This window comes from Meriones unguiculatus, chromosome 12 (assembly GCF_030254825.1).
Source record: "Meriones unguiculatus strain TT.TT164.6M chromosome 12, Bangor_MerUng_6.1, whole genome shotgun sequence".
Classification (NCBI taxonomy): Eukaryota; Metazoa; Chordata; class Mammalia; order Rodentia; family Muridae; genus Meriones; species Meriones unguiculatus.
This window is the reverse complement of record NC_083360.1, coordinates 79,630,152-79,656,845: the sequence shown is the minus strand read 5'-3', so window position 1 is coordinate 79,656,845 and position 26,694 is coordinate 79,630,152. Positions and strand designations below refer to the sequence as shown.

The 26,694-nt window shown below is 43.8% G+C and overlaps 1 protein-coding gene across 1 annotated transcript in view; it reads left to right on the top strand.

Moving 5' to 3' along the window:
- Positions 1 to 26,694, top strand: part of Jak1 (Janus kinase 1) — a 119,632-nt gene that overhangs the window by 73,488 nt on the left and 19,450 nt on the right. Inside the window, exons 3-10 of the mRNA XM_060365968.1 lie at positions 1,575 to 1,773; positions 5,554 to 5,677; positions 10,586 to 10,739; positions 13,086 to 13,249; positions 15,523 to 15,862; positions 17,561 to 17,746; positions 21,452 to 21,609; positions 24,201 to 24,324. Of these exons, the coding sequence (XP_060221951.1) occupies positions 1,575 to 1,773; positions 5,554 to 5,677; positions 10,586 to 10,739; positions 13,086 to 13,249; positions 15,523 to 15,862; positions 17,561 to 17,746; positions 21,452 to 21,609; positions 24,201 to 24,324 (1,449 nt within the window). The remainder of the gene's footprint in view (positions 1 to 1,574; positions 1,774 to 5,553; positions 5,678 to 10,585; positions 10,740 to 13,085; positions 13,250 to 15,522; positions 15,863 to 17,560; positions 17,747 to 21,451; positions 21,610 to 24,200; positions 24,325 to 26,694) is intronic.

The window sequence follows — 26,694 nt, the reverse complement described above, 5'->3', positions numbered from 1 at the left end:
CTTTTGCTTACTTATCTGGACTGCAGGGTAAGTCATCAGATTAGTCTTTGGCCTGATTTCAAGTAGATTCTAGTTTTTAGATTATTTGGAATATTATAACTTAAAATTGAATGCCTTTGATTTCTACTAGTGAAACTCATACCTGAGTGATGTCCTTTTTCAATGGCCTCACTTCCTAGCCACAGCAACTAATAGACTAAGCAAGGGGATTTGGTGCTGAGGGTTATGACAGTATATGCTGTGTAGGACCCTTCATGTTTAGGGGCTTCTTTGCATTCTCTCCCAAGTGCTTACTGTACGCCAGCCTCTGTACTTTATACTGGCTATACAAAGGCAAATACAGCTGTTATGTTCAGGGAATTCACAGCAGACGGGTATATGAATACGATCACCATAATATCTTGTGGCTAGTATGGTATGTTTAGGAGCACAGGAGAGATGGCATCCAGCTTAAGGGTACAACAGGGGCTTAGCAAAGGCTTCTTGCAGGAATTACTAGCGTGGGCTGATTTCTGAAGAAGAGTGGACTTTGCCGTGAAAGCTAAGAGGTGAGGGTGTTTCAGTAGTGCCCTCAGTGTATGTGAAGAACACTGGAAGCAGAATGGGTTGGGGTGAGGGGACAGGGATACCTGATGGCCTGGATTTCAAGCAGCTAGAAGTGAGAGGAGATAGGGCAAGGGGAACAACTACTGGGAGATACAAGGCCGTGTCAGTTTGAAACTAGCCTGCAGATAACGGGCAACTAGTGGAGGATCTGATCTTTGTTCCAGAGATAATACTTGGGCTGCAGGCAGGAAGGAAGGAAATAGTTTGGGGGCAGGAAAATGGTTGGGAGGTCATTGGTGTTGGGCAAGGCTTGGAAGGATATGTGGGGTTCCCCTTGCTCATTTCCTCCTTGCCCTTGCCCTGGACTCAGAGCCCGGGGCTGCTGCTTTGGCCCTGGCCCATGTGTTTTGAAGGCTCTCTTAGTAATTTTCCTGCAAAGAATTTACCTGTAGGTCTTACCTTGCATGAGATGCCTATCCTTCTGTTTCCCTCTGGTGACAGGGACCTGTTACCAGTCATCATCTTTCATGGCCTTCCCGAGTGTGTAAGTAGCAGTCACTTGCTGTACGTTGCCTCAGATGAGGACATGAACACTGAGGCAGCATGGCCCATGTCTTCACCAAGCTTGCTGTTCTGTAGGAGATAGAACAGAAGACTGATTCTTTCTGTACGTTACTTAGAAGTTATGTGATCCCAGCAGAGGTAGCAATATTCTGATTATGTGTCGGTCTTTTAACATCAGTGACTCCAGATAAGAGCTTATTTTTCAACTACAACTAGTGGGCAAAAAGAGAAAACAATTCAAATCGTTCCTAAGATTCTGATTATTGAGAATATGGTGTGACTGCTTAGTTACTGTAAATAATTAATTTTTTCTATGGTTTCATCTCTTTATAAGTCCTGACCTAGTTGGTATCCAGAAAGGAAAAGGGTAGAAGTTCTCATCCAGTATCACAGGTGCCTGCTTGCTTTCCTGCATAGCAAATAGCACACGGAATGACTGCATTGTCTTATTTTCTTTCCTACAGTATCTAAATATAAAAGAGGACTGCAATGCCATGGCTTTCTGTGCTAAAATGAGGAGCTTCAGGAAGACGGAGGTGAAGCAGGTAGTCCCTGAGCCAGGAGTGGAAGTGACCTTCTATCTGTTGGACAGGGAGCCACTCCGCCTGGGCAGTGGGGAGTACACCGCTGAGGAGCTGTGCATCAGGGCCGCCCAGGAGTGCAGTGAGTACTGGCTGCAGGGCTGGGAGGCTGCCGTGGTGCACTGTCTAGAAGCGCATGTGGAGTCTCTCCTCTTTTTATTTCTGCTGAGAACAACGTGTGAGTTCTGGGAGCCAAGGTTCTGTCTTATTTCCAAATCCTGGACTTTTACTCCTCACTGAAACATGCTATCTGTTTTCTTTATCATTAATGAGCTAGCTATAGAATACCAAGGAGTGACCCTTGCCTTCTGCGAGGCTTAGTCTTGGGAGACAGGCTCATTTTATAGTTCAGGCTGTTCTAGAACTCAGTCCTTTGCCCAGGCTGGCCTCAAAGCTGTATTCCTCCTGACACCCGAGTGGTGCTGGGATTGCAGGTATTTACCATCACATCCAGCCAAGCTCCATTCTGTTTTCTCCCACGGCTCTGTAATTGGAATGACATCAACACGAGCTGAGGTGCTGTGTAAAGCACCCAGTGAGAGCGTGGATGAAGTCAGTAGTGCTGTTTCCTAATGTATTGGTGATTACTCTTATTCCTTAAGTTTGGCCCGTCCTTCTGTTACCTGGTTTGTTTTCTCCATGGGTGCCAGGTTGAAGTGAGAATCTTAGGGTTGCCCTATGCTTGGTCATATTAGCGTGTGAAACGGAGATTTGTGTATGAAAATACATATGTTTGAAAATACCATGATAAAGCCTTTGTTCGCTAATCTGAAAATTAATTTAAAAAACACAAAAAAGTAGACTTGTTTTACTTAAAGTTAGTGTATTACCTTGCTAGGGTAAGGAATCAAAGCATCTAACAAAATAAATCTCCTTTCACTATCTTCCACCATGGAGGCGCGTAGTGTTTCCCTACCTAATTCCATATGGAAAGTAAAGTAAGGCCATAAAATCATGAAAACAGTCACATAGCTCATCCACTTACTGTACTGAAATTCATTAGACTGTACACCTAAAATAGGTAGATTTATATTTGTAAATTGTTTCCCAAGAAAGCTGTTTGGAAAGGGTCGTAGTAACTCTCCTTCCGGTGATGAGGTAGTTCACTGGGATGCTGGAGAGCCTGGTCCATGCTCTGCCTATGCCCTTATCTCTGAGAGCAGCGTTGTGGGAATGTTGTAGACCGTTTAAGGTCTTGGCAGTGACGTAGCTTCTCTGGAGGCCCCATGTAATGCAGGCCCCAGTACACATCTTTCTGCCTAAAGTGTCTTATCCACCAGAACTTCCACAGAACGGGAGAGGCTTATGTTGCGTGAAAGAGTATGCTAAGCCAGTACCACATGGGGTGAAATGGGCTGAGCTCTGCAGACTGTGGGAAAGGGGGGTTGTATTTGTAAGAAACTCTGGCTAGCCAGTAGTTTGTCAGGTCTGACAGTAGGGGTGTCTGTTCCTCAGCGTACTGTGTAGAGAATGGATGCTAGCTCTTGTGTTAATCTGAAAATTCGTGAACACTGAATGCTGTAGAATTTTCTAGCTCCCATTGTTAACTGTGGTAAGTGGTGTTGGGGCAGTGTTGCTTTCCTCTGCACTTCTCACGTAAGTGGGGTAAAGTTTTTCCTTTTAGTTCACATTGCTTCAACCCCTCAGTAAGCTCTGTATTGTTCTGCATCTCAAGTCTGCATGCTCTTAGCTCCGTAATCCTGAATGAGAGTGAATAGCAGGAGGCATAGTTGGCTCCACTGTAAAATGACAAAGTAATGCTATTTCATTAAGTATCATGGAGATTAAAAAACAATAAAGGGGCCAGGCTGTGGTGGCACGTCTTTAATCCCAGCACCCCGAAGTCACAGGCAGGTGGATCTCTGTGAGTTTGAGACTAGCCTGGTCTATAGAGTGAGTTCCAGGACAACCAAAGCTACACAGAGAAGCCCAGTCTTGTTTCGGGGGCAGAGGAACAGGGGGAGGGGAAATAATAAAGAGCTCAACAGGTGAAGGTACTTGCAGCATGAGTTCTGTCCCCAGGACTCAGAGTGTAGAGTGACTGCATCATCTCGTCCTCCCATACAGTGTTTGGAAGGAGAAAACCATTTCCACAGAGTTCACTCTGGCCTCCACATGTGCACCATGAAATGTGCATAGCCACACATATACATCACCCACATGGACACAATAATAATTATAATAAATGATAAAAATGTAATCCTAATCTGATGCCTGACATGTAGTAAGTATTTAGTAGTATTGTTATTTGGTACTTTTATATAGAAACGTATCTTTGCTTTTCCTGTTTCTTGCCAGTTATGGTTAAGTGTGATGTTAGAGTCAGACAATGTCACCATTACATATAAATTGTGCTTCAAATGCATTTGTGCACATTTAAATGAGGAGATATAAAAAGAAAGGCTGGATTTCCAGGCCATCCTGGAAAGACCAGTTTATATATAAGTACATATATACTTATATATATAAGTTTATATATAAGTACAAACCTAGATCGTACCTGGAGCAGTCCTGGTGACACAGGTGCACACCTAGAGCATACCTGGAGCAGTCCTGGTGACACAGGTGCACACCTAGAGCACACCTGGAGCACACCTGGAGCAGTCCTGGTGACACAGGTGCAGTGCTTTTGGCTCTTGTTTTTAAAGGAATATGTGCTCGGAAGTGACTGAAAAGAAGACTTTTCTCATTGTTTCCTTTTTCTTTTACATTTATTTGTGTGTGTGTGTGTGTGTACACATGCACATGGGCATATGTATGACAACTTACAAGAGTTGGTTCTGTCCTGCTACCATGTGGGTCTCAGGAATTGAACTAAGGTCATCTGGCTTGGTGTCAAGTGCCTTTACCTGCTGAGCTATCTTGCCAGTCCCTCCTCTCTTTTGAGAGGCACAGGTTGAAGTGATGGAAGAGGACTTGGAGATGCAAAGGCGCCTGTAACTTCTCAACCCAGGGCCCACACTGGGAAGAAGCTGTGAGGGCCAGGAGCGGTCTTGTTAAGTCACTGTTGTTTCGGGAGAAGCACTCCTTTTACTGGGCTGGGGTGGGGAGATGTTAATTTAAGTTTACTATCTCTTAGTTTGAAATTTGGCTAGAGCTAAAGACATCAGTAACGACTGATCATTGGCATTCATCTCCCTTCATCCTTCTGTTTGGAGTACAGGTGCTTCTTGACGTGGCTCTCCCACGGTTATTATTAAAGGAGCGGGTAGTGGAGTGGGAAGGCACAGCACTATTGGGCCAGCTTTGTTAAGAGATCTTGCTCGTCAGTGCTAATAAATACATTCATGATAGTGTAAAGAAAACTTAAGTGTATTCATTATTAATTACAATACATCTTAATCACTGACAAAGTCACTGTTTATTGTTTATCCTAATATGAAGTTTGTATGGGGGTCAGCAACTTCTTTGCTTATATGACATATAATCCCAGCATCAGAATTGTTTAAACAAAGTATAAGAAACAGATTGAAGAATTTCTACCTTCCTTAGGTGTTTCTTGCCTTGCTTTGATGAAAAAGGTGCACATCAGGTGGGGTCTGCAGGCCTAGCTCTGAGATAGCCGTTTTATCTTTTAATCAGAGTTTGGGAAGACCCCTGTAACGAGCAAGCTATCAACTTCTTTTTTTTAAATTTGGTTTGCCAGGAGCCACAGTACATGCTCCTGGGGAGCTGTGGTTCTTAATTAATATGATTAAAACTCCAAACCCAGTGAACATAGTGAGAATTATATCTGCCCCGAGAGGATGCAGGTGGCCTAGATTATTTCTGGAAGAGAGAATTCCTTATCTTTGTTGGATGTTGCTCTTTGGAACAGGTGGCCAAGTACATCTGCCTGTTACATGGTGTGCTCTTTCCCCAGGTATTTCTCCTCTTTGTCACAACCTTTTCGCCCTGTACGATGAGAGCACCAAGCTCTGGTATGCTCCGAACCACCCCATCACTGTGGATGACAAAACGTCTCTCCGGCTCCACTACCGCATGAGGTACAGTACACAAAGCTGGCACCAGAGGGTTTCTCGAGTTCCCTGGGGCCGTGTTTGGCCAGAGGCCCTGAGTCACTTAGGAAGAAGTGCTACAGTCATTTTGTTTTCTTGGTATGAGAAGGGACATCTTCCTTGTTGGAAGTGTGATTCAAAGTGAATTTGATCACCTTTACCAGTTTTTATAAGCATGATACAAAGAGTGTTTTAGATAGAATCCAAGCCCTCTAGCAAAGTTTTCACATAGTGAGTCATGGCTATAGGTTTAATATAGTGGTTTCTAACGAGCACTTGAAAAAAAATCAGGGTAAGAAACAAGAAACCATACATGTATTTATAATTTATAATATATTAAAACATAAATTATATTTATAAATGTATTTGTGATTTTAAATGTATTTTATATATTTATATGTAATTTTAAATTTATTTTACAATGTTTATAAAGTATAAAAATATTTATAATTAAAATATACATGGGTTTTGTTCCTTTACACATAGTATATATTATATCCTAAGTTCATTGTAGTTCAAAACTTTTGAGGTATGTAATATATATGCATATACTAAGTTATGATATAAAATCTATTTCCTACTAAAAGTTGTGGCTCAGAAGCACCTGTATATCATATGAAGACATAACAGAAATAAATCCTCAGTCTTATTTTCAGGAAGCGATGTCTTGATCCACTCCTGACAACTTTGGGATCTCACTAGTTTATGCTTTTTGCTTTGATGAACACTTGACTTTTATCCCATGTCACAAGTTTTGTTACAATATCCCAAGGCCACATAGACAGTTGGTGCTTCCATCGGTGCAGACTTTTGACTTTCCGAGTATAGTTATTGAGTAGCTACTGTGGAATTGAAAGTATTTTAGATAACAGTGAAGTACAAGTTAATGTGTGCTTAGCCATGAAGCTCATAAGTAGACTGAGCCCTTTCTGAAAAGGATCTTGATTTGTGTAAATGTGTTAAGTCAGTAGACCAGCTCAGATGCTAGGAGGGTGCCAGGCCATTCTGGAAACACCCTCCAGAATCTCCTGTCTCCATAGTTCCCCAGCTGCCGCCTCCTTCCATTTTGGTTGTGAGGCACCATTCCAATCTTAGAGGATGAATTCTTCTCTGGTGCTCAGCTGAGTTCTCACTGTGAGGGGAGAGCAGTGTATCCCGTGAGACTCTTAACCCAGCTTTAGGGGACTCTTTAATGCTCCCAGCTGAACCTTCTCTCTATATTTTGATTTGTTTTTCTCACTCTCATCTTACTTCCCACAGCCTGGGGGCTGGTTCTGTGATCACACCTGTGAGATAGACTTGTAGCTGGAAGCATGGGCAAGGGCTTGCCCTCGAGTTCTGATTCTTTCCTAGTAGGCTTCTAGACTTAGAGTCCAGGATGGCAGCATTTGGCATTTACAAGGGACCTGAGCTTGCCTGACTTGACTCTCCCAATTTTTCAGTGGGAAAGCTGATGAATTGCAAAGAGAAAGGAGTTGGCAAAGTTCCACACCCAGGAAACCATCTTGGCAGTGATGCAGGTGCTGCCTCCGTTGGTTACAGATTGTGTTCAGCTGATCCCCTTTGTGTGAGCTGCCAGGAAGTACACCAAGGCTTCCGTTCTGTCACCTTGACTTGACCACAGTCTCTTTGAAGTTGAAGATACCACCCTAAGCTCAGACATTCGCTTTAGAACAGCCTACAAAGAGCTTGAAAGCTGGTACTCTAACTAGGAAGAAGGTACAGTAAGAAAACAAGTGCTAGTGGCTGTTTTAGTGGCATCCCAGCTCTGTTTTAGGAAATATTTTTGCACTTTAATCACAGTTTTCTGCTGGGTGCTGCACACCTGTAATCCCAGCACTGGGGGAGGCAGAGGCAGGCGATCTCTGTGAGTTCGAAGTCAGCCTGGTCTACAAAGTGAGTCCAGGACAGTCAAGGCTACACAGAGAAACCCTCTCTCGAAAAACAAACAAACAAAACTATAATAAATAAAACAAACAAACTATAATAAATTATAGTTTTCTGATTTGATGATGCATGTTAATATAAGACAGTCATATTCTTTACTTCTTTTTAAGGAAAAAACCTTATAAGTGAAAATGACTGACTTCAGTAAAATTCTGTAGAAACTTACAAAAACTTTCATTGGGTACAGTGTTTAAATGCAAACTTAGACTGTGTAGTCATCTCTAGTATTGTTTCTCTGGAATTTTAAAGTATATCTGGTTGATCTGTTGCTCTTTCCTTCCCCATCATTCTGAAAAGGACTGTGGGTGGTGTGCACTGCACTCATTCCCCACTCTGTTTAATTGTTATCATAGGATCAGGATTTATGTATATCAAGTAAACAGCTTGGTAACTTTTTATTTTATAGTCAATTGACACTTCTGAGAATTTCATAGTTACATTGGAGCTGGCCTAGTCAATAAAGTGCTTGTGAGGACTTGAGTTTGGATCCCCAGCCAGCACCTGTATGCAAAGTCAGGCTTGTTGGCCTAGTTTTGCTTCATTAGCAATTAAAAAGTCATTGATGTTGGCAATCATCTTTTTTAAGTCTGGTCTGGCACACTTCTGATTTGTGTGTCACCTTGCACTAGGTCCATGGTAGTAGCCTCTGTATTGTTGCCATTTTAGTAGTTGTGCTAAACAAACGAAGTGAGCGCCACAGTTTTTTTTTTTCCCCTCCATGGTATCTTGCCAAGTTGCCTAGTCTAGCCTTTAGCTTGCAATCTTCCTGCAGAAGGGTCCTAAATAATGGGATTGTAAACACCTTCTTACCAATTTAAAGGTGTTGGTCCTAGCTGAATAGGGAAGGGGTACAAATGAGTTGGATTGGTTCCTAGAGTACCTGTCCTCAGTGTTTCTCCCATCAAGCCTGTGGGGAACCTGGCATGTTGAACTTAATGCTTATAGTCCTGTCCTGGTTATTATCTACCACAATCTACCTGGTCTGTATGCTCTTCACTCAGAGCACTGGTTGAATCTTTGTAGCTGGCTGGTGGATCACTCCTTACTTCCAGGGAGGAGTGGAGCCAGACTGACTCCTCTCTGCTGTGCTCTTTTCTTCCTGAGCACATAACACAAGCCACTGCAGTGGTGGGTCCCCTTGTGCTCTTACTGTGATGGGAATCTGGTCTCCTAGAGATGTGTGGAAATTAAGGGGATAGTCTAGCATCTGCTTTGGAGACCTGATGTAGCTGTTGCAGCTTATGGTTCTGCATGGAAGAAACACACCCATAGTCAGTCTCCCAGTTCCTTTTATGACCTACAGAGAAGATAGGTTATCTACAACCACTGAAAGCTACAAAATACTGATTTTCGCCTTTAAAATAATAAAGGGTGGAAATCTTTCCTCTCTGTGTTGACCACTCCTTGAGTTTGTTCATTTGTTGTTTATCTGTCAAGCACATAGTTAGCACCTGCTATGTGGCTCTGGGGACTTGGTGCTGAGCAAGACAGCTGTGGCCTCTGCTGCCAGAGAGCTCTCACTTTGCTCACACTGCTTGAAGATGTGCCTGCTTGTTTTTTTGGCCACTTTAGCCCATCTTGTTTTTACAGAAACATCTTGCCATATCTATGCACCTGCTTGCCGTTTGTGTTTTAGAGCCAGGCATGTTCAGCCTGTAGCCTACAGGTTGTGTGTATCCTGGGATAATTATGAAGGTAGCCCAACACATTTGCAGATGATAATGTCTTATTGCAACATTAAAAGGTTGGAACTCCAGAACGGCATTTATTATTCTGGATAAGTTACTCATTAAACATGGTATTGGGGTTCACAGTGTCATCAGGGGTCCATGAAGTGTGCACATTTTATTTAAAATCACAACAAGCTGAGCTTAAGTCAATCTGTAAAATGTAATTCTTGATAGAAGAAAAGAGAAGTCTGTGGGGACTGTGAAAGCTGCAGTGTAGTTCTGCTTATGGCCTGTGTTCACTTCCTGTTATTGTGTGTTACTGTGGGGCAGAGAACCCACAGAGGGAGAGACTGCCTGAGAGCCCTCCGTGTCCTGTCCCAGCTCTATTCTTGTCTGACTTTAACAGCAGCTCTTTAGGGTGGGAGTTGTTCATTGCCTCTTAGTGATATGGTTGCTTTTCTGTCAACTTACTGGTGTTTTTGGGAGAAAGCCCCAGAGAGAGCTGAGTCTGCAGCCTGAAGACAGCTGTGCTAGAGTAGGTCAGCCATGCTCACACAGCTCAGAACCCTTCCTTAACAGGTGGCAGGCCAAATCGGTAGTGAGTCAGGTTTGGAGTGTTAGGTCATCTCACCTCAGTGAACTTCAGCTTTCCTCATCTCCACAAAGGAAACAATGAAGTCTACCTGGAGGTATTGCTGTTAGGATTAGGTGGCCTAAAGCTGTAAAGTGCTGTTCAATTTCATCATGGCACCACACCTGAAGCTTTTGAGGCTTTGCTCATTGTAACATACATCCCCAATCCATTGAGATTACATCGAGTTACAGCCATCGAGACCTAAGAAACACTACCTATTGTGTTGATTGTAGACCAGAATTGGATTTCAGAAATGGTAGGACCAGAATGGAAAGGTCTTGGCCAGGACAGCCAAGCAGGACTAGAGCTGTGACGTAGCAGCTAGTTGTAGGTGGCAGGTGTTTATTTTTTTTCGGGGGGGGGGGAGGTACGGTAGGTGTCAGAAGAGTTGTCCTGTGATCACCAGAATATTACTTTATCCTTCTGTCCCAGAGGAGGTGCCGAAGGTGCAGTGTGGCAGCACGCTTGGAAGAGTGAGAAGGGATGTTAGGTCAGGGCGATGAGAGTTGTAGATGTAAGGCTCATGTTTTCAATTTCCTCAGAGCAGTTCAGCTTCAGTGTGGGCTACTCTGGATAGACACCTCTTCCAGGTCATCAGTCCGTGGACTCTTCCACCACAGTTGACATTATTTTACTGTCTTTTAGGTTCTACTTTACCAACTGGCATGGAACCAATGACAATGAACAGTCTGTATGGCGACATTCTCCAAAGAAGCAGAAAAATGGATATGAGAAGAAAAAGATTCCAGAAGCAACCCCGCTGCTTGACGCCAGTTCTCTGGAGTATCTGTTTGCACAGGTAGGAAGCTTGAGCCAGGAAGCCTGGAGTTAGTGGGGATGGGAGACATGGTGGGGCTCAGATTCCCCGTCCACTTATACTTGGTTGTGCTTTATGGCTTGTCCTGTGATGTTCTTGCCAGATGATTGGGAAAGACAGTATGTTAGCCAAGGAGCTGGCTCCCAGCTACAGGTTTTCCAGGCTAATCGCTTCTCTTCTATTTTCCCTATTTTCTGCCACTTTGTCATCTGTTATCCTACATGAGAAGTCACAGATTAGCCATTGAGGGAAAGTATAGCAGCAGCTAGGCCAGGAGAGATTAGAGATGCCTGGAATTGCATTGCTTCGAGATAGCTAGCATTTTTGATGCCATGCTTTCTGATTTCAATGTCAAACTTCTATTACACCACGTATACAGTATTTGGAAACACCATATTGTCCATGTTGTTTATAAACTGCTTCTTTAGTCACTCCATTTTCATCTTCCTTCTCATTTTTCAGATATCCATTACAAATACTAGTTTGGCTGGACACGGTGCTATATACCTACAATCATAGCATTTTAGAGGCAGAGGCAGAAGAACTATAGCGAAGTTGAGGCCAGCCTGGTGTGTACACAAGCACGCCTGCATGCATCCATATACACACGCATGTGCGCTAACTTCCAGGATCGCCATGGTTATGTAGTTTTAACTTGTCTCAGAAAGACTTATCTTTAATGGGTTCATACCAGTTTATTTATGTACCATGATTTACTGGCTATCTGTGTCTTGTTTGTTTTATGCCATTGTACTGGCCAAGACACTGGGTACTTGGGTGAAACGATATGGTTTCTATGTGGATCAATTGTATACTCAAGATAGACAGCAAGAAACAGTAAGTTTGTAAATGATGCGTAAATACTACATAAGAAATCATGAGGGCTAGGTATGGTGTCTCACACCTGTAATTCTAACACTTAAAGACTCATGCTGTGAGTTTGAGGTCAGCCTGGGCTGCACAGTGCAAAATCAGTCTTAAAAAAATAAAAGCAAAAGCAGAAAGGAACAATCTTTAGTGATGGAGCCTATGAAGCAGCTTATTTGGGATAGGTCTCTGAAGAAAGGAAGAGAGCGCCCTGCTTCTGCGTGTGCTAGAATCCCACTTTCAGGAAGACCAAAGGCAGTTACTTGGGCTAGTTATGTTAGAGTGTTCATAGCCAGGCTCTGCCTTCTCTTGCTAAGATGTCAGCTTCAGATTTTTTTTTTTTTTTTTTTTTTTTTTTTACTTCTCAAGCACTGGTGAAGAATCTTGTTCTCTCTCTCAAAACTTTGTGAAACTGGCAGGTGACCTTTCTTTACCTGAAAGAAAAAAGTCCTATTATGGACAGAAGGGGAACTGCAGCTGCCCCACCCCCACCCCCAGCAAAACAAAGCAAAACAAAAACATGAAACTGAAGCGCTTTCAGGGAAAGTTGGTGTCTCAGTGTAAACCGCTCCTCCAGACCACTCCCTGCCCAGGTAGAGTAGCTGGGAGGTTCACCGTACTTGGAGTGGGAAAACCTAGAGAGAGTTGGTGCAGCCGTACAGCGTTGAGGAGAGGTGCCCTGGAATCAGGGTCAGGCTTCATCTCAGCCCAGCACTCTCTATGCCCCCGGCTCCCAAGCCTCTCTTCTTTCTTTGCATCATCTAACATTAGTGTTTCCTGTTTCTTTTCTTCAGAATGGACTTTCCACGAGGCCAGAAATGTGGATTCTTAATTTCCAAGTCTCTAGTGCTCATAATAAGATTTTTTTCCCTTTTAGGACTCTAGCAGAGCTTGTTGTAAGGACTAGGGTGAAGTCCAGCAGGTTAGGGGTTAGTGAGTGTGAGCCTGCACTGGCTCATCATTGCTCTGAACAAGGCTAGTTGTGGGTAATGGTTCTTTTTCTTGGCTTATTTATTTATTTGTTTGTTTGTTTGTTTTTTGTTTTTAAAGTCCCCATTAGTTTGTGAGCTGCAGTCTTCTCCATCTGTGAGAGAGAGTACTTTTGTGACATTTTCTGTCCTGGAAGTGTGAACAGTACATGTAGAACAAACTAATGGCTTGTGGTAATGATGCGGTGTGAAATGTGACTCCTTCTCCTTTCCCTAAACCCACGCCTGAAAGCGAGCTGGTGCCCTGCCCACTCCGTCCACCCCGTCCCTACACAAGGCCAGCTAGAGCGCGTTGCTGAAATGAACATTCTTAGCTGCTTTGTAACCCATTTTGGTGGGAACAGTCTTGATGCTGGAGACACTCTGATTCCTCTCTTTCCTTTGTGGCATTTTAGACAGCCCTGCTTTCAAAATCAACATGCGTGGCTCCTGAAGCTTAGGTGATGACTCAGTTTTTCCCTTTGCTCCTAAGGGACAGTATGATTTGATCAAATGCCTGGCTCCCATTCGGGACCCCAAGACAGAGCAAGATGGACATGACATCGAGAATGAGTGCCTGGGGATGGCTGTCCTGGCCATCTCACACTATGCCATGATGAAGAAGTTGCAGTTGCCAGAACTTCCCAAAGACATCAGGTAAGCCTTCCTGCCAGCCAGAGTAGGTTGTGGGACATGTTACTGTTTGGGGACATTAGTTTTGAAGCAGAGTCTTGCTGTGTGTAGTCCAGGCTGGCCTCAAACTCACGTTCTTCCTATGTCAAGCTCTCCCGAGTACTGAGGTTACAGGCATGTTCCACCTCACCTAGCTGTAATGGTATTTTATAGACTTTCTTTCTTGTATGACAGCTGCACTGTTTTTCTGACATCTCTCTACATGACCCCAGTCTTTGAGTATTTATACAAAGTAGCACTTGAAATTGTGGCCTGATATATTTTATGCTAACCAGTAATGTCAGAACTGTGAAATGGCCGGGCAGTTGAGTGAGCTGCCTGCCCTCCATGCTTTCTGTCCATTCCACCACTGACACTGCTACCTGTTGGAGCTCCCTTCTTCAGCCTGCACTCAGTGGCCTCAGAACTGGTACTTCTAATAAGTTATTAGTTACAGAAACTTGCATTAAAATGTGGTTTGACATTAATATTCAGCCTATGTAGTTTCAGCCCATCTAATTTCACCCCATTTGTAAAATTGAATCACCTTTCTACTTACCAGTGATCCATAAAAGACAACTCCATTTGGGCACAGTGGTGCAATTTTAAGTAAAATTGAGGATAACTTTGAACTTCTGATCCTCTTACCACTACCTCCATAGTGTTACAGATGTGTGCCCCCATCCTAATGCTCAGTCTTAGCCATGCACATGTGTGTCTTCATGTGCACAGAGCAACAAAACCAGCAAGTAAAAATGTAGGTGACTCAGCTTTTCTGTTTACTTTGTGACTCAGATAATCTTGGGAGCCCTTGGGAGACAGAGGCAGAGGCACGCAGAGGCAGGCAGCCTGGTCTACATAGCAAATTCTGGGACAGGTTGGATTACATAGTGAGACAGTGTCTCAAATAAAACTTAAAAAAAAAAAAAAGCAACCCCATTTTAAAGAGCTTATTTGCAAAGGATATAGCACAGTGCTGGAGCTCTTGCCTAGCATGTGTGAGCTCCTAGTTCCATCCCAAGTTCCACAAAAGGGGGCTAGCCCCCAGGAATAGCCCTCCAATATGGAGGGAGAGTTATCTGTGACTGCATTGTTTATGATGGTGGTATATATCTCATGAGGTTGCTTCCATTTCTCTTGTGTTTTCCAGTGTCCAGTCACTCCTCATGGAGGTCTGATTAAATACTTTCCAAGTTGCTGCTTTTTCTCTTTCTGGGACCTTCATTCTGCAAGTTTTATTTTTTTCAGAAGGCTTAAGTAAAATGACAATACCTCTGTAACTCTGTTATATTACTTTAAAAAGAAAAACTATGCTACTTGTTGATAGGTACAAGAATTCAAGTATCCCACTGTTCTGAAACCGTTCATGTTATAGGGATTCTGTAGGCCAGTTTGTCCTTGCTTGTACCCAGTGCACCTGTTCTTTCAGGGGTACTACTATTCACAATCTTCTCCAGACTACCTCTTGCTTGCTTAGCATGGCTATATGATGAGATATGATGGCTAGACAGCCTTGGATAAGTAACAAAGCTTAGGGAACTTGTTGATCCCCTTAGCAAACTGGGATACAGTCACATGGTTTTTGTATTTGTACAGACACTGTTTTTTGTAGTTAATGTTTTTGAGGTTTTTTTTTTTTTTCATAAGAAATTATATGATCTGTATAGAAGAGTGCATAGATAGGCAGGCAGCATAGAATGTCTTAATCTCAACAGGAGATGCACAGCTTGATGCCTTTCAGAACATTCTAACTCATCCTCAGGCTCTCTTTTTTCCTCTCTTTCTCGTCTTTTTCTTTTTTGTTAAACAGGGTTTAAACCCAGGCTAGCTTCATACTCACTATAAAATTGAGGATAACTTTGAACTTCTGATCCTCTTACCACTACCTCCATAGTGTTACAGATGTGTGCCCCCATCCTAATGCTCAGTCTTAGCCATGCACATGTGTGTCTTCATGTGCACAGAGCAACAAAACCAGCAAGTAAAAATGTAGGTGACTCAGCTTTTCTGTTTACTTTGTGACTCAGATAATCTGACAGTATATATAAGGGCTCCTGTTCCACTGACATCTGTGGAGCATGTGGTGCCGTGCACACTGTCTGTCAGATTTGTGTCTGTCTCTTCATAATTGTTTACATCCATGGTCCCCAGGATGAGATACTGTTTTCTCATTTTCATGTACATACAAGAAAAGTCATAGAGGCATATTTCTAATCATTTCTTGCTTACTTACATATTAAAAAAATATTTCCTTTTAGCTACAAGAGATATATTCCAGAAACATTGAATAAATCCATCAGACAGAGGAACCTTCTTACCAGGATGCGAATAAATAATGTTTTCAAGGATTTCCTGAAAGAATTTAACAACAAGACCATCTGTGACAGTAGTGTGTCCACACATGATCTGAAGGTGAAGTACCTGGCTACCTTGGAAACTTTGACAAAACATTATGGAGCTGAAATATTTGAGACTTCTATGCTACTGATTTCATCAGAAAATGAATTGAATCAGTCCCACTCGAGTGACAGTGGCAACGTTCTCTATGAAGTCATGGTGACTGGAAATCATGGAATCCAGTGGCGGCAGAAACCGAATGTAAGTTTGGCTGTGGGTGTCTGACGAAAAAGAAGAGACTGTCCAGTGTCACTGGAATCACCTGTTTGCATGACCTCACCCCCCAAAGGCTCAACCGGAGGCCATGTAGTACCCATTCCTCACAGCTTAACTGTAGCACAGTTGAGGCAAGAACTGAACCTAGACAGGCCTTCATGAAATAGATAATTGCATTTGTGTTAGGAAGCTCTGTTGAGGTGTCTGTTTTGTTGTCCTGGGGATTGAATCAAGGCTGTTGAGCATGCTATACGCCCCTCCCCCCCTTTTACTTGTTATTACAGTGCTGTTCAAATCTAGGGCCTCACGGTTTTAGGCAAGTGTTCTACTGCTGAACCATATCAGCAGCCTTTTGCCTTTGTCAAATGAGGTAATAGCATGTTTAAACTAAGGAGACATGTTCAAATTCCAGGCCTACTCCTTATGGTTATATTGCCTAAGGAGGGTTCTTCTACCCACGTAGGTGCATAGGACCCATCTGTCAAGTGGAGATACAGTTGTCCCTTAGTACTTGGAGGCAGGTGGTGTTCCAGGATTCTGTGCAGGTACCAAAATCTGTGGATGCTCAGGTCTCATAGATAATGATACAGTATTTTAACGCAACCTATACATAGCCTTCTATTTTTTTCTCTAAGTTGCTTTATAATACCTAATATTATGTAAATGCGACATAAATAGTTACACTGTACTATTTAGGAAATAATGACAGAAAGGAGTCTGCATGTGGACACATACACAGCCTGACATTTTGGTTGTTGGCTGTGCACACAGAACTAGTGGATGTGGAACCCATGAAATCAATTGGCTGACTGCAGTTACTGTATCTGATTCATGCTGTTGTTGAGAGAGCTAAATGGTGTGTAGACACAGAACCTGACTGAATTGCTGTAGCTGCATAGTTATTACTGTAAGAATTATATTAGATGTATGATTCATTTTCTCCTCCAGCTTTATTCTCATGCTAAAATAACAATACCAACTTATCAGGGGTCTTCTTTGTAGTAGTTCATGTCTAAATAGGCATGTGCCTAATCTTATGAAGATTGATATTAAAAGTTGATATTTTATGGCTGGGTAAATAGTGACTTAGAGATGACCTGACTAGTTAAGTAACTAGTAGAGATGGGAAGTTAATGTGGAACCTGTTGTGCAGAGCTGATGCCAGTCAGCTAGATAAATTTGTACAGATATGTATCCTTCAGTATGTCAGTTGCTGAAATATGAATTCATATCATCTCTTGAAAAGCTCTACTCCACCACTATTATAAAGTCAAAACATTGGTAGCCGGAGGACGAAACACTGGGTTTCATCCATTTGTATTTGGGAAGATCTGCTGTATGCCTGGGCTGAAGCACACTGTCCATTCTGGAAGTGAGGAGGCCTGTGGTTGGTGCGTGCCCGTTATGTCCTCTCCAGCATCAACATGCACAGCATAAATCATGGAAGGACTCTAATCCAGGTGCTTATTAGGGATTCTTGGAGAATGAACACCCAAGATTCTCTGGTAGGGCTCCATCATTGGTTTTTAAGCCCATGGTTTTCTGAGTTTCTCTGACTTTAGAAATGCTGACTTTCTCTTCCTTGTACCTCGTCCCATTATAAATTTTTTTAGAGGCACTGGCCTTTTGCCAACAGAAAATGAGAAAGCTAACCAAATCCTGTCACTTTTGTTATCTTATCAGGTTGTTCCTGTCGAAAAGGAAAAAAATAAACTGAAGCGGAAAAAACTGGAATATAAACACAAGAAGGATGAGGAGAGAAACAAACTCCGGGAAGATTGGAACAATTTTTCCTATTTCCCAGAAATTACCCACATTGTAATTAAGGAGTCTGTGGTCAGCATTAACAAGCAGGACAACAAAAACATGGTAAGCCTGTCCAGAAGCTGCCCCGTCTGGGTGTGCTGGTGAGAGAGAGACACTGCTGAGGATGGCCCTGGGGCACAGGATTTCGAGTTCCATCCCCAGTGGAAGGTCTGCTGATGGGCTCTTTTAAGCTAAAGTTCCACTGCCAGGCCCCTTCAGCATCTGCTCCAGAGTTACGCTGGCATGTTCTAGGTGCTTGGTTCTTGCAAATGTCCATCTGCTTTAGGGTTTGTTGACCACCCAAAGACGCTGAAATGTCAACATTTAGTTTACAAAAATACGTGATCAGTGGGCTGGGGAGACGGCTCAACAGGTAAGAACAATTGCTGTTCTTTTAGAAGACGCCAGTTTAGAGCCCAGCATGCCCTGTGACTCAAAACCATTTTAAACTCCAGCTCTAGGAAATCTGATGCCGCCTTCTAGCCTCTGTGGGTGCTTACACATGCAGGGCAGACACACACACATTAAAAAGTGGATGTGAAAGAAAAGGAGTAAAATCATTTTTTTATCGTGTTGGTGTAGTGGGCCAAGACAGATGGAGGCCTGTCCTGGACAAAGCCTGCTGTGTGCTAGCTTCCCCTCAGTAGTGTTGCCTGACTTCTTCAGCCGCTTCTGCTGACCTAACGTCCCACGTCCTAGGGAGTCTCTACCTCTCAGGAGTCTCTTAAGAGTCTTGATCCACTGGACAGCCAGACCCACTTCCTACCTTCTCAGCACACTAGTCAAGGGGCACTTGGGGGCGAGGAGGAGGGGCCCGAAAGGGACGAAGGTCCCAGCTAGTCCTGCTCACATGCTAGAACCCCACAGCAGAGCTGAGTCCAGCACTGGCCTCTTTGCCCTACATTTTGTTTTCTCCGTCCTTCGGTCTTTCTGATGTCTGGGCCACACTTGTGTATTATAGATCTGTTCCCAAAGTTTATTACTGTAGACCCTGGTCTATTCACAGTATATCCCATACTGTTAACCACAAATTAATCTCTGATTTTAAAAGGAGAAGTTAGAGCCCCCAGGGGTGTCTCTGCTGAGGTGGGTGGGTCATCTGAGATGAAATGGTGGGAAGTCACACTTGGCACATGCTTAGAGCTTGTGGCAAGCCACAGTTCAGCTCCATCAGGGTGTCAGGCACACCCAGGGACTTGGACAGCAAAGAGGGTGTCACCTCACTTTGTGTTCTTTGGTATCACTTGAGGACACAACCTAGACAAGCAGGCCAGTTTGGCAGGGAAAGTGGTAACTCTGCCAAGTAAACATGTTTTTGTCATGGGAAGTCACCCTGATAACACGTGTTGAGGACAGGCTAGTGTGAGAGGCATGCTTAGAAAGTGAAGGATGTCAGCACAGGGAAATCTTGTCTTTGCCTAAAATAATGTCAGAAAAGTAATGCACAACGCAAAGAGAGAGCCTGGTGAGGCAGCTCAGGACATGGGGTCACACTTTCATGTCTAGAGGTTGCCTTTCTGACAGCCTTTTAGAAAGCAGCTTGACAGCATAGGAGAAAAGCTTTGAAAATATTCCTATGCGTTTCCATTTAGGAACCCAGGGAACATGCTTTCCAGAAACAGTGTGAGATACAGGCAGTGAGTTATAAAGTGTTCATTTCAGGTCTCCAAGTCCAAGGCCAGCCTGGTCTACAGAGTAAGGTCCAGGACAGCCAGGGCTACACAGAGAAACCCTGTCTCCAAAAACAAACAAAACAAATCAAATCAAACAAAAAGAGTTCATTTCAGCAGTGTTTACAGTGTCAAAATACTACAAACAACTGAGGTATAGAGTAGAAGGCTGGGAACATGATCTGAGTTCACCTGAGTAGTGGGGTATTACATAAGCAAACTGTTGAAAAGGGAGATCTGTAAATAGAATAAAAGCAGAATGTAAATATTGATCTATAGGCCAGTACTAATTTTCTTCAGAGTTTTTGAAGCTTAGCTAGTGTGTGTGTGCACGGGCCCATAGAGCAAGTTTTCCATCTTCACAGGCACATGTTTGTGGTAAGATTGTGAGGGGCTTTCATTTTCTTAGTCTACCTTCCCCCCCTTTTCAAACATTAAAATAAATAACTTTATCAGGAAAGAAAAAATGTCAAAGTTAAGAGCTGCTGAGGTGGCTCAGCAGGTATAGACACTTGGCCACCCAGCCAGATGACCTGAGTTCGATTCCCAAGAGCCACATATAGGGAGAAGGAGAAGACTGACGATAGAAAGTTGTTCTCTGACCTCCACATGCGCACCGTGGCATGCATATGTTCATGCACACACAAATAAATCTAATAAATTTTAAAGCAGAGCCAGAAATAGAAATGTCGAGAGATGGTGGAGTACAATGGGGAGAGGAGGGAGAAGCATGTTATTGATGCCTCATCCCTGGTTGTAGGTGTGGTGAAGAGCCTGGGTTGTTGAGTGTTCAGAACAGCAGTTCTCAGCCTCTGTGTCGAGACCCACGTGGGGGTAGAGTTTGAGCAATCCAGTCTCGGGGTCACCTAAGACCATCTGCATATAAGATATTTACATTGAGATTCATAACAGTAGCAAAAGTACAGTCATGAAGCAGCAGACACAATTTTATGGCTGGGGGTCACCACAACATGAGGGACTGCGTTAGGGGTCACAGCATTAGGAAGATTGAGAACCACTGCTTTAAAAGAACTGTAGATGTATAGCTGTTGGCTCGGCTTCAGTTAGGAAACATGAGGCAGTCATAGAGAGCCATGGGGACTTGTACTTCACAGTGAGAGAGTGGCAGGATTTGCCTGAGGCTGCCTGCCCATAGCCCACGCTTTCTGCCTGTGCTATTATGCTTTCTAAGAGGTTACCAACTCCCAAGGAATCTGAGGGAGTTGGGGTGGTGGTGATGGCAGGTCAGTGGTCTGGTTATGCACTGTGGGTAGCTTGATGAGATGACAGCAGAGGAAGGGAAGCAGTTAAGTGAGGTTCACATTTTTGGAGCAGCTCTATCATGTCTGAGCTGCCAGTCATGTCTAGCACCCAGTTAGGACACCCATATTGAAGGTCAGAGTTCACACTAGCCACTTAGGCCTCTGGTTCTGCCAGGATATGGAGATGCAAAAAGAGTAATAACGAGGAAAGGGCACAAGAAATTCCTGTCTCCTTTAAGTTGGTTTTCCTTCACTGACACCTGCACTAAAGCTCCTACTCTAAGGACCTTACAAGTGTCAGCTGTTTTAATTACCATGTTAACTCTGTGGTCGTAGTTATCCCTATTTTACAGAGGTGCAAACAGGTCAAGCAAACTGCTAAAGATGCATAGATCCTAACAATTTGAAATTGTCAGCAGTTGACCATTTTGACCTGTAAAAACAGTGAGTTGACTGTGTTTGAGCTCATTAGCAGGTGGAGATGCCGTGAACTTGAAGAGGCTGGCTGCAGAACCTGTGACTCACCACTGTGCCCTCCTCCCACCTCAGAATATTTTACTGTCCATATCCCTACCCTTTGAGCAGGGAGTACTTGGTTGCTGGTCTTTTCACGCCAGCAAGTTGCCAAGTCTTGCTTTGGTTGTTCTCTCTGAATCTCCCACACACTTCTCAAGCTGCCCAGGCTTCTGCTGTCAGGAAACTGAGGGGCCAGGTGTGACCTGCTTCAGCCAGCCATTCCCCTGCTCTAGAGCATTTGCTTTTCAAAGGTATTTGCAGGTGGATGCCAGCCACACAAGAACGGAGTGACATAACTGTGGTATGTCTTCTCTCACCAGGAACTGAAGCTCTCTTCTCGCGGGGAGGCCTTGTCGTTTGTGTCCCTGGTAGATGGCTACTTCCGGCTCACAGCGGATGCCCACCATTACCTCTGCACCGATGTGGCTCCCCCACTGATTGTCCACAATATACAGAACGGCTGTCATGGTCCAATCTGGTTGGTTCCAGAATGCTTTCGATAACCTTTGGTGTGAAAAGAGTCTAGGTTTTAGAGGTAGAAAGTCCATTCCCCTTAGCTCCACAGGTTGTTGAGGTGGGCCAGTTGGTCGTGCTGGCTCACACGTGGGGGCTGCCTTCACTGAGCACCATGCTAACCAGAGCCTCCACCAGCCCTTCTTGTCATTTCCTGCCGTGGCTCATACAGCATGCCTCAACTACTTCCTTGGTTTGGTCTTTGCATCTCATAGTTTAACCCCTTCACTTCTTCATAGCCAACTTCTCTCCTGTCCAATACTGAACACTTCAAGGAAGACAGCTGTAGATCTTTAAAATCTTAGAAATTGTCTTCATTTGTGTTCCATGTGACAGGCTTTCCCCCTTCTTTCCATCTTGGTTACCTGAGAGATGTGTAATTTGGTGGTGTGTGGTCACTGGCAGAGACAGACTCAAGCCTTGGGAGACAGGCTCATGAAGAATTGCAGAGCAAGGAACTGGCCAACATAAAAGCATCTTCCTCTGGTGTTCGGCTTCAGTTGAGCATCCAGACTCCAGCACTGGCTTTTCCCGATGTCTGGATTGCCCTTACTTTAGGGCAGTGGCTCTCAACCTTTGTAATGCTGCGACCCTTCAATACGGTTCCTCATGTTGTGGTGACCCCAACCATAAACTTATTTTCTTGCTACTTCATAACCGTAGTTTTGCCACTGTCTTAGTTTGGATTTTATTGCTGTGAAGAGACACCATGACCAAGGCAACTCTTATAAAGACAAACACTTAATTGGGGCTGGCTTACAGTTTCAGAGGTTTAGTCCATTATCATCATGGTGGGAAGCATAGCGGCATGCAGGCAGACATGGTGCTGGAGGAGCCAAGGGTTCTAACATCTTGATCTGAAGGGAGCCAGGAGGAGACTGGATTTCCACACTGGGAAGAACTTAAGCATAAAAACCTCAAAGCCCATCCCCACAGTGATACATTTCCTCCAACAAGGCCATGGATACTCCAGTAAAGCCATACCCCCTAATAAACCACGCCCCAGGGGCCACACATTCAAACACAGACTCTGTGGGGGCCAAACCTGTTCAAACCACCATTGCACTCTTATGAATCATAATGGAAATATCTGAGAAGCAGGATATCTGATACATGGTCCCCAAATAGGTCATAATCCACAGGTAGAGAACCACTGCCTTAGGGTCTCCACAGCCTCTCTTTACTTCGGGTATTAGCAGTTGCCATCTCTGAGAAGTCTTATCTAATCACCTTATATAAAGTGACGACAACATTCTGTCTGTGCCCTTCCTATCTCTCCTCCCTAGATACTGCATTTTGCTTTGCTTTCCTTCAGTGGTATTCATTACTTCCTTACCACCAGTGTTTAATTTTATGTCCATATACTTCATGTTGGACTTCCTTCTCTTCCTGGAGAATGACCCTCTTAAAGGCATGTCTTCATTGCTTACTGCTGTTTCAGCACGCACAGCAAGGACATTGAGTGAGCCTGAAGGAATAAATGTTGCATGTCTATGGGAGGCTAAAATCTACTACTTGGAGTAGGTTGCATGAAAAATTGGGTTAAACATTCAAGACTCAGTGATGGCTTTCCAGGTCTCAAAGAGGGGACAAGGTGTATGTCCTATGTGAGGAATCGCCATGAGTGGGGGTATGGAGATATCAATGACCATATGGGACAGCTTGAAAGCACTTATAGTCTCTGCTTTTCTTTTTATTCTTTTTGGGGTGGATGTGGGGGTGTTTGGGGTTTTTTTGTTTGTTTATTTGTTTGTTTGTCTTTGAGACAGGGTTTCTCTTTGTACCCCTGGCTGTCCTGTAACTCACTCTAGACTAGCCTGGCCTTGAACTCAGAGATCTGTCTTCCTGTGCCTCCCACATGCTCCTGAGTGCTGGGAGGATTTGGGAGGCAAGTTTCTGCTTTTCTAAAGCACACAGACCACATCAGTTTTCTTTAACCAGCACTTGTGAGCATATTTACCAGTTACTAGTAACCACTTGGCCAGTGTTCTGTGCCCTTTGGGTATTACTGCATTGGGGGATACAAAGGAGTATCAGGCATGTTCTCCCCTAATGCTCTTTTACTCATCACTGAAGTATTTATTCAACTTGTAACAAATTAAGCACTTACTGTGAGCTAGGCCTGATGTGGTCACTGAGGACATTTCAATTAAACAAAGTAGACTCAACTGCTCTCTCTGACAGTTAGAATGAGGGGCTGGAGAGGCCCAGTGTGGGACTCATGCTGCTGTATCCTTGGCAGTTGTTACTTACCAGGATTGAGGGACAGTCTTCTGGTGAGACTTGGAGACAGTATCTTTGGAGAACTTGGGGAAAATGAAGCAGACCTTGGTGTGTTGAGGGGCAGCAGGTGAGTTCTTTTCTAGATATTGGAAACGCAGGTTGTCTCAGGTTCCTCCTCCTCACCACATGCATCATACAATGTCAGAGAGGACAGTAGGACCCTGGCAGGTAACAATATGGCACTGTAAACCCAGCTAGTGCAGGGAAGTGATGTTCCTTGCAGTTGATGTGCTGTGGTGTGATTCTTTGTCCCTTGTCTGCTTCTCTCTGCAGCACAGAGTATGCCATCAATAAGCTGCGGCAAGAAGGGAGTGAGGAGGGGATGTACGTGCTGAGGTGGAGCTGCACTGACTTTGACAACATCCTTATGACTGTCACCTGCTTTGAAAAGTCTGAGGTCAGTCAGACACAGGTGTGGGCAGGGGATGCAGCCACAAGGTATCTGTCCATTGTCACCCAGCCCAGAAGCTGTGACAGAAAGGGCTACCTGGGTCTCTGAGCAAGTCCCTGGTAGTCTGGAACAAACATCCTGTCTGACAGGACACTGAATAGCCAAACCTTGTATCCTTCTTTATGTCAGTCTTCCCTCCTTCTCTTTTTCTCTTTTTACCCCTCCCTCCCTCCTTCCCTCCCTCCCTCCCTCCTTCCCTCCTTCCATCTCTCCCTCCCTCCCTCCCTTCCTTCTTCTCTTTTCTCTTGGCAGATGGACTGTAGCTTTGGAAGGTAGAACATGACAGAAAACTGCCTTTCATCAGGCACATGTGACTTCCTTTGTAGCCAGTGGCAAGATCATCAGACCCAGAACTGTGTTTGCCTGTGGCAGTCCCTAGTGTGGACTGTGTCAAAGAGCCACTTCATCAACATGGCCTGTTTTCCCCAGCAATAGCTTTTGGCATTTTAACATAAATTACTGTCCTAAGGTATCTATTGTATAAACATCCAGATGTATCTGCAAACCAAGAACTAAGTGAGAGAAATCTTGAAGTCCACGTATGGCTTTAGGATTGCTGACTTATGATCCCTCAAATGCCTTTGTTACTCATGAAACTTTTTAGAATGCTCAGTGGACTATTTTGGAGGATGGTGAGGGTGAGGTTTTGTTTGTTTGGGGCTTGGGTTTTTATTGTTATTTGCTTGGTTTGGCATTTGAGACAGGGTTTCTGTATGTAGCTTTGGCTGTCCTCAAACACTTTTATATAGACTATGTTGGCCTTGAACTCATGGAGATCAGTGGCCTCTGCCTCCTGAGTGCTGAAAGCTATGTACTACCATGCCCAGTGAAGATAGTGAGTTGTATAGTTCCAGTGTACATTAAATTTACCAGTGAGGCTCACCTAGACTGAAAAAATGAGGGGGAAGAGCCTTCTAGATGGAGGCCAGGCATTAACATATGGCAGAAGTCAGAGACAGGAGAAAAGTACACGGGAGTACCTGGGATTGGGCTCTATCAAGAGTGGAAAGAGGAAGTCGCGTAAGGAACCCAGCGTTGCCAGGCATTGTGGACCAAGTTCCAGAGATGCTCCTGAACATCCAGACCTCAGGGCTAACTTGGGCTCAGTGGCTCAGACTTGGTCGGGCTTGTCACCTTCACAAACTGCCTGTTTTCATTTACTCCTCGGTCTCTGGAGGAAGTTCAATAGTAAGAGAGCGCGGCCTCAGCGGAGTAGGATCCACGATACAGCCTATTGGTCAAGTTACCCGGGGAAAGAACAGGCACAAAGAGGCTTGTTTATGTCCTCTGACCAGGCGCAGGGCTGACACTTTATGTAAAGTAGGTGGCAAATGCTTAACGAGGCTGTATGATAGAGGTGGTGCTCAGACTGTCTTTCGTGGTGCTGGACTTGTGAACTGGAGGGACTGCCAGACGCTAGCTCTCAGTGTGCCTCTCCTTGGTGTGCAAGGGCTCACTGTGAAAGAGTTCTGTGTGAATATAGCTGTCGCAATTCTTATTTCATATACAGCGCTGGCTAATCTTTATAAAGTGCTAATGGTTTTTTCTCCTAAAATCATCACTTATTAATCATATACATAATAATAGGTTTTGTTACATTTTCATATGTACATATATCTGATTCATATTTACCCCATAACTCTTTCTCCTTTCTTACCCTCTCCAATTTCTTCCAATCTCTGTCCTCTCCTGAGAAAGTTCTTCTTTAATTGTCATGTCTTTTTTTATTTTTATATTTTTTTTTATGGGCACTAAACTAATAGGAGCACAGGCACTAGTAGCTATACCACTAGAGAAAATGCCTCTTCCTTCCTCAGCAACTGTTAACTGTATTTCTATCCTCAGGAGGGATGAAGCCTACTAATCCCTTCCTCCCTCCATGATAAAAGTTAACCAGTCCAGTCTTATCCTGATAACCACAACTACTGAGCATTGAAGAGTACAACAGCCATAGTGTGCCAGGAAAAAAAAAAGTTTTATAAGTCTCCACCCCTTCCTCATTGTTTTACATTCTTTCTCCTCCTTCTTCCACAATATTCCATGATGATATTCTATGTCACCAAGATGGCAGTGATATAGAGACCCATTTAGGACGTAGCTTTCATCAATTGATATTCTAAAAAGTGTGTAGCATTTTAAAATGTGTAATCAAATGACATTCTGTAGCTGAAGGATTTATATATCCTGACATACTGATTCCCTTTTATCAGTGCCCTTTCCTGGGTACGGTTTCATTATTGACTTGCTGGTTGGTTGGTTGGTTGACGGAATTTTGGGGATATTTTTAGACACACAGAATTTCTACTCCTTCTTGCT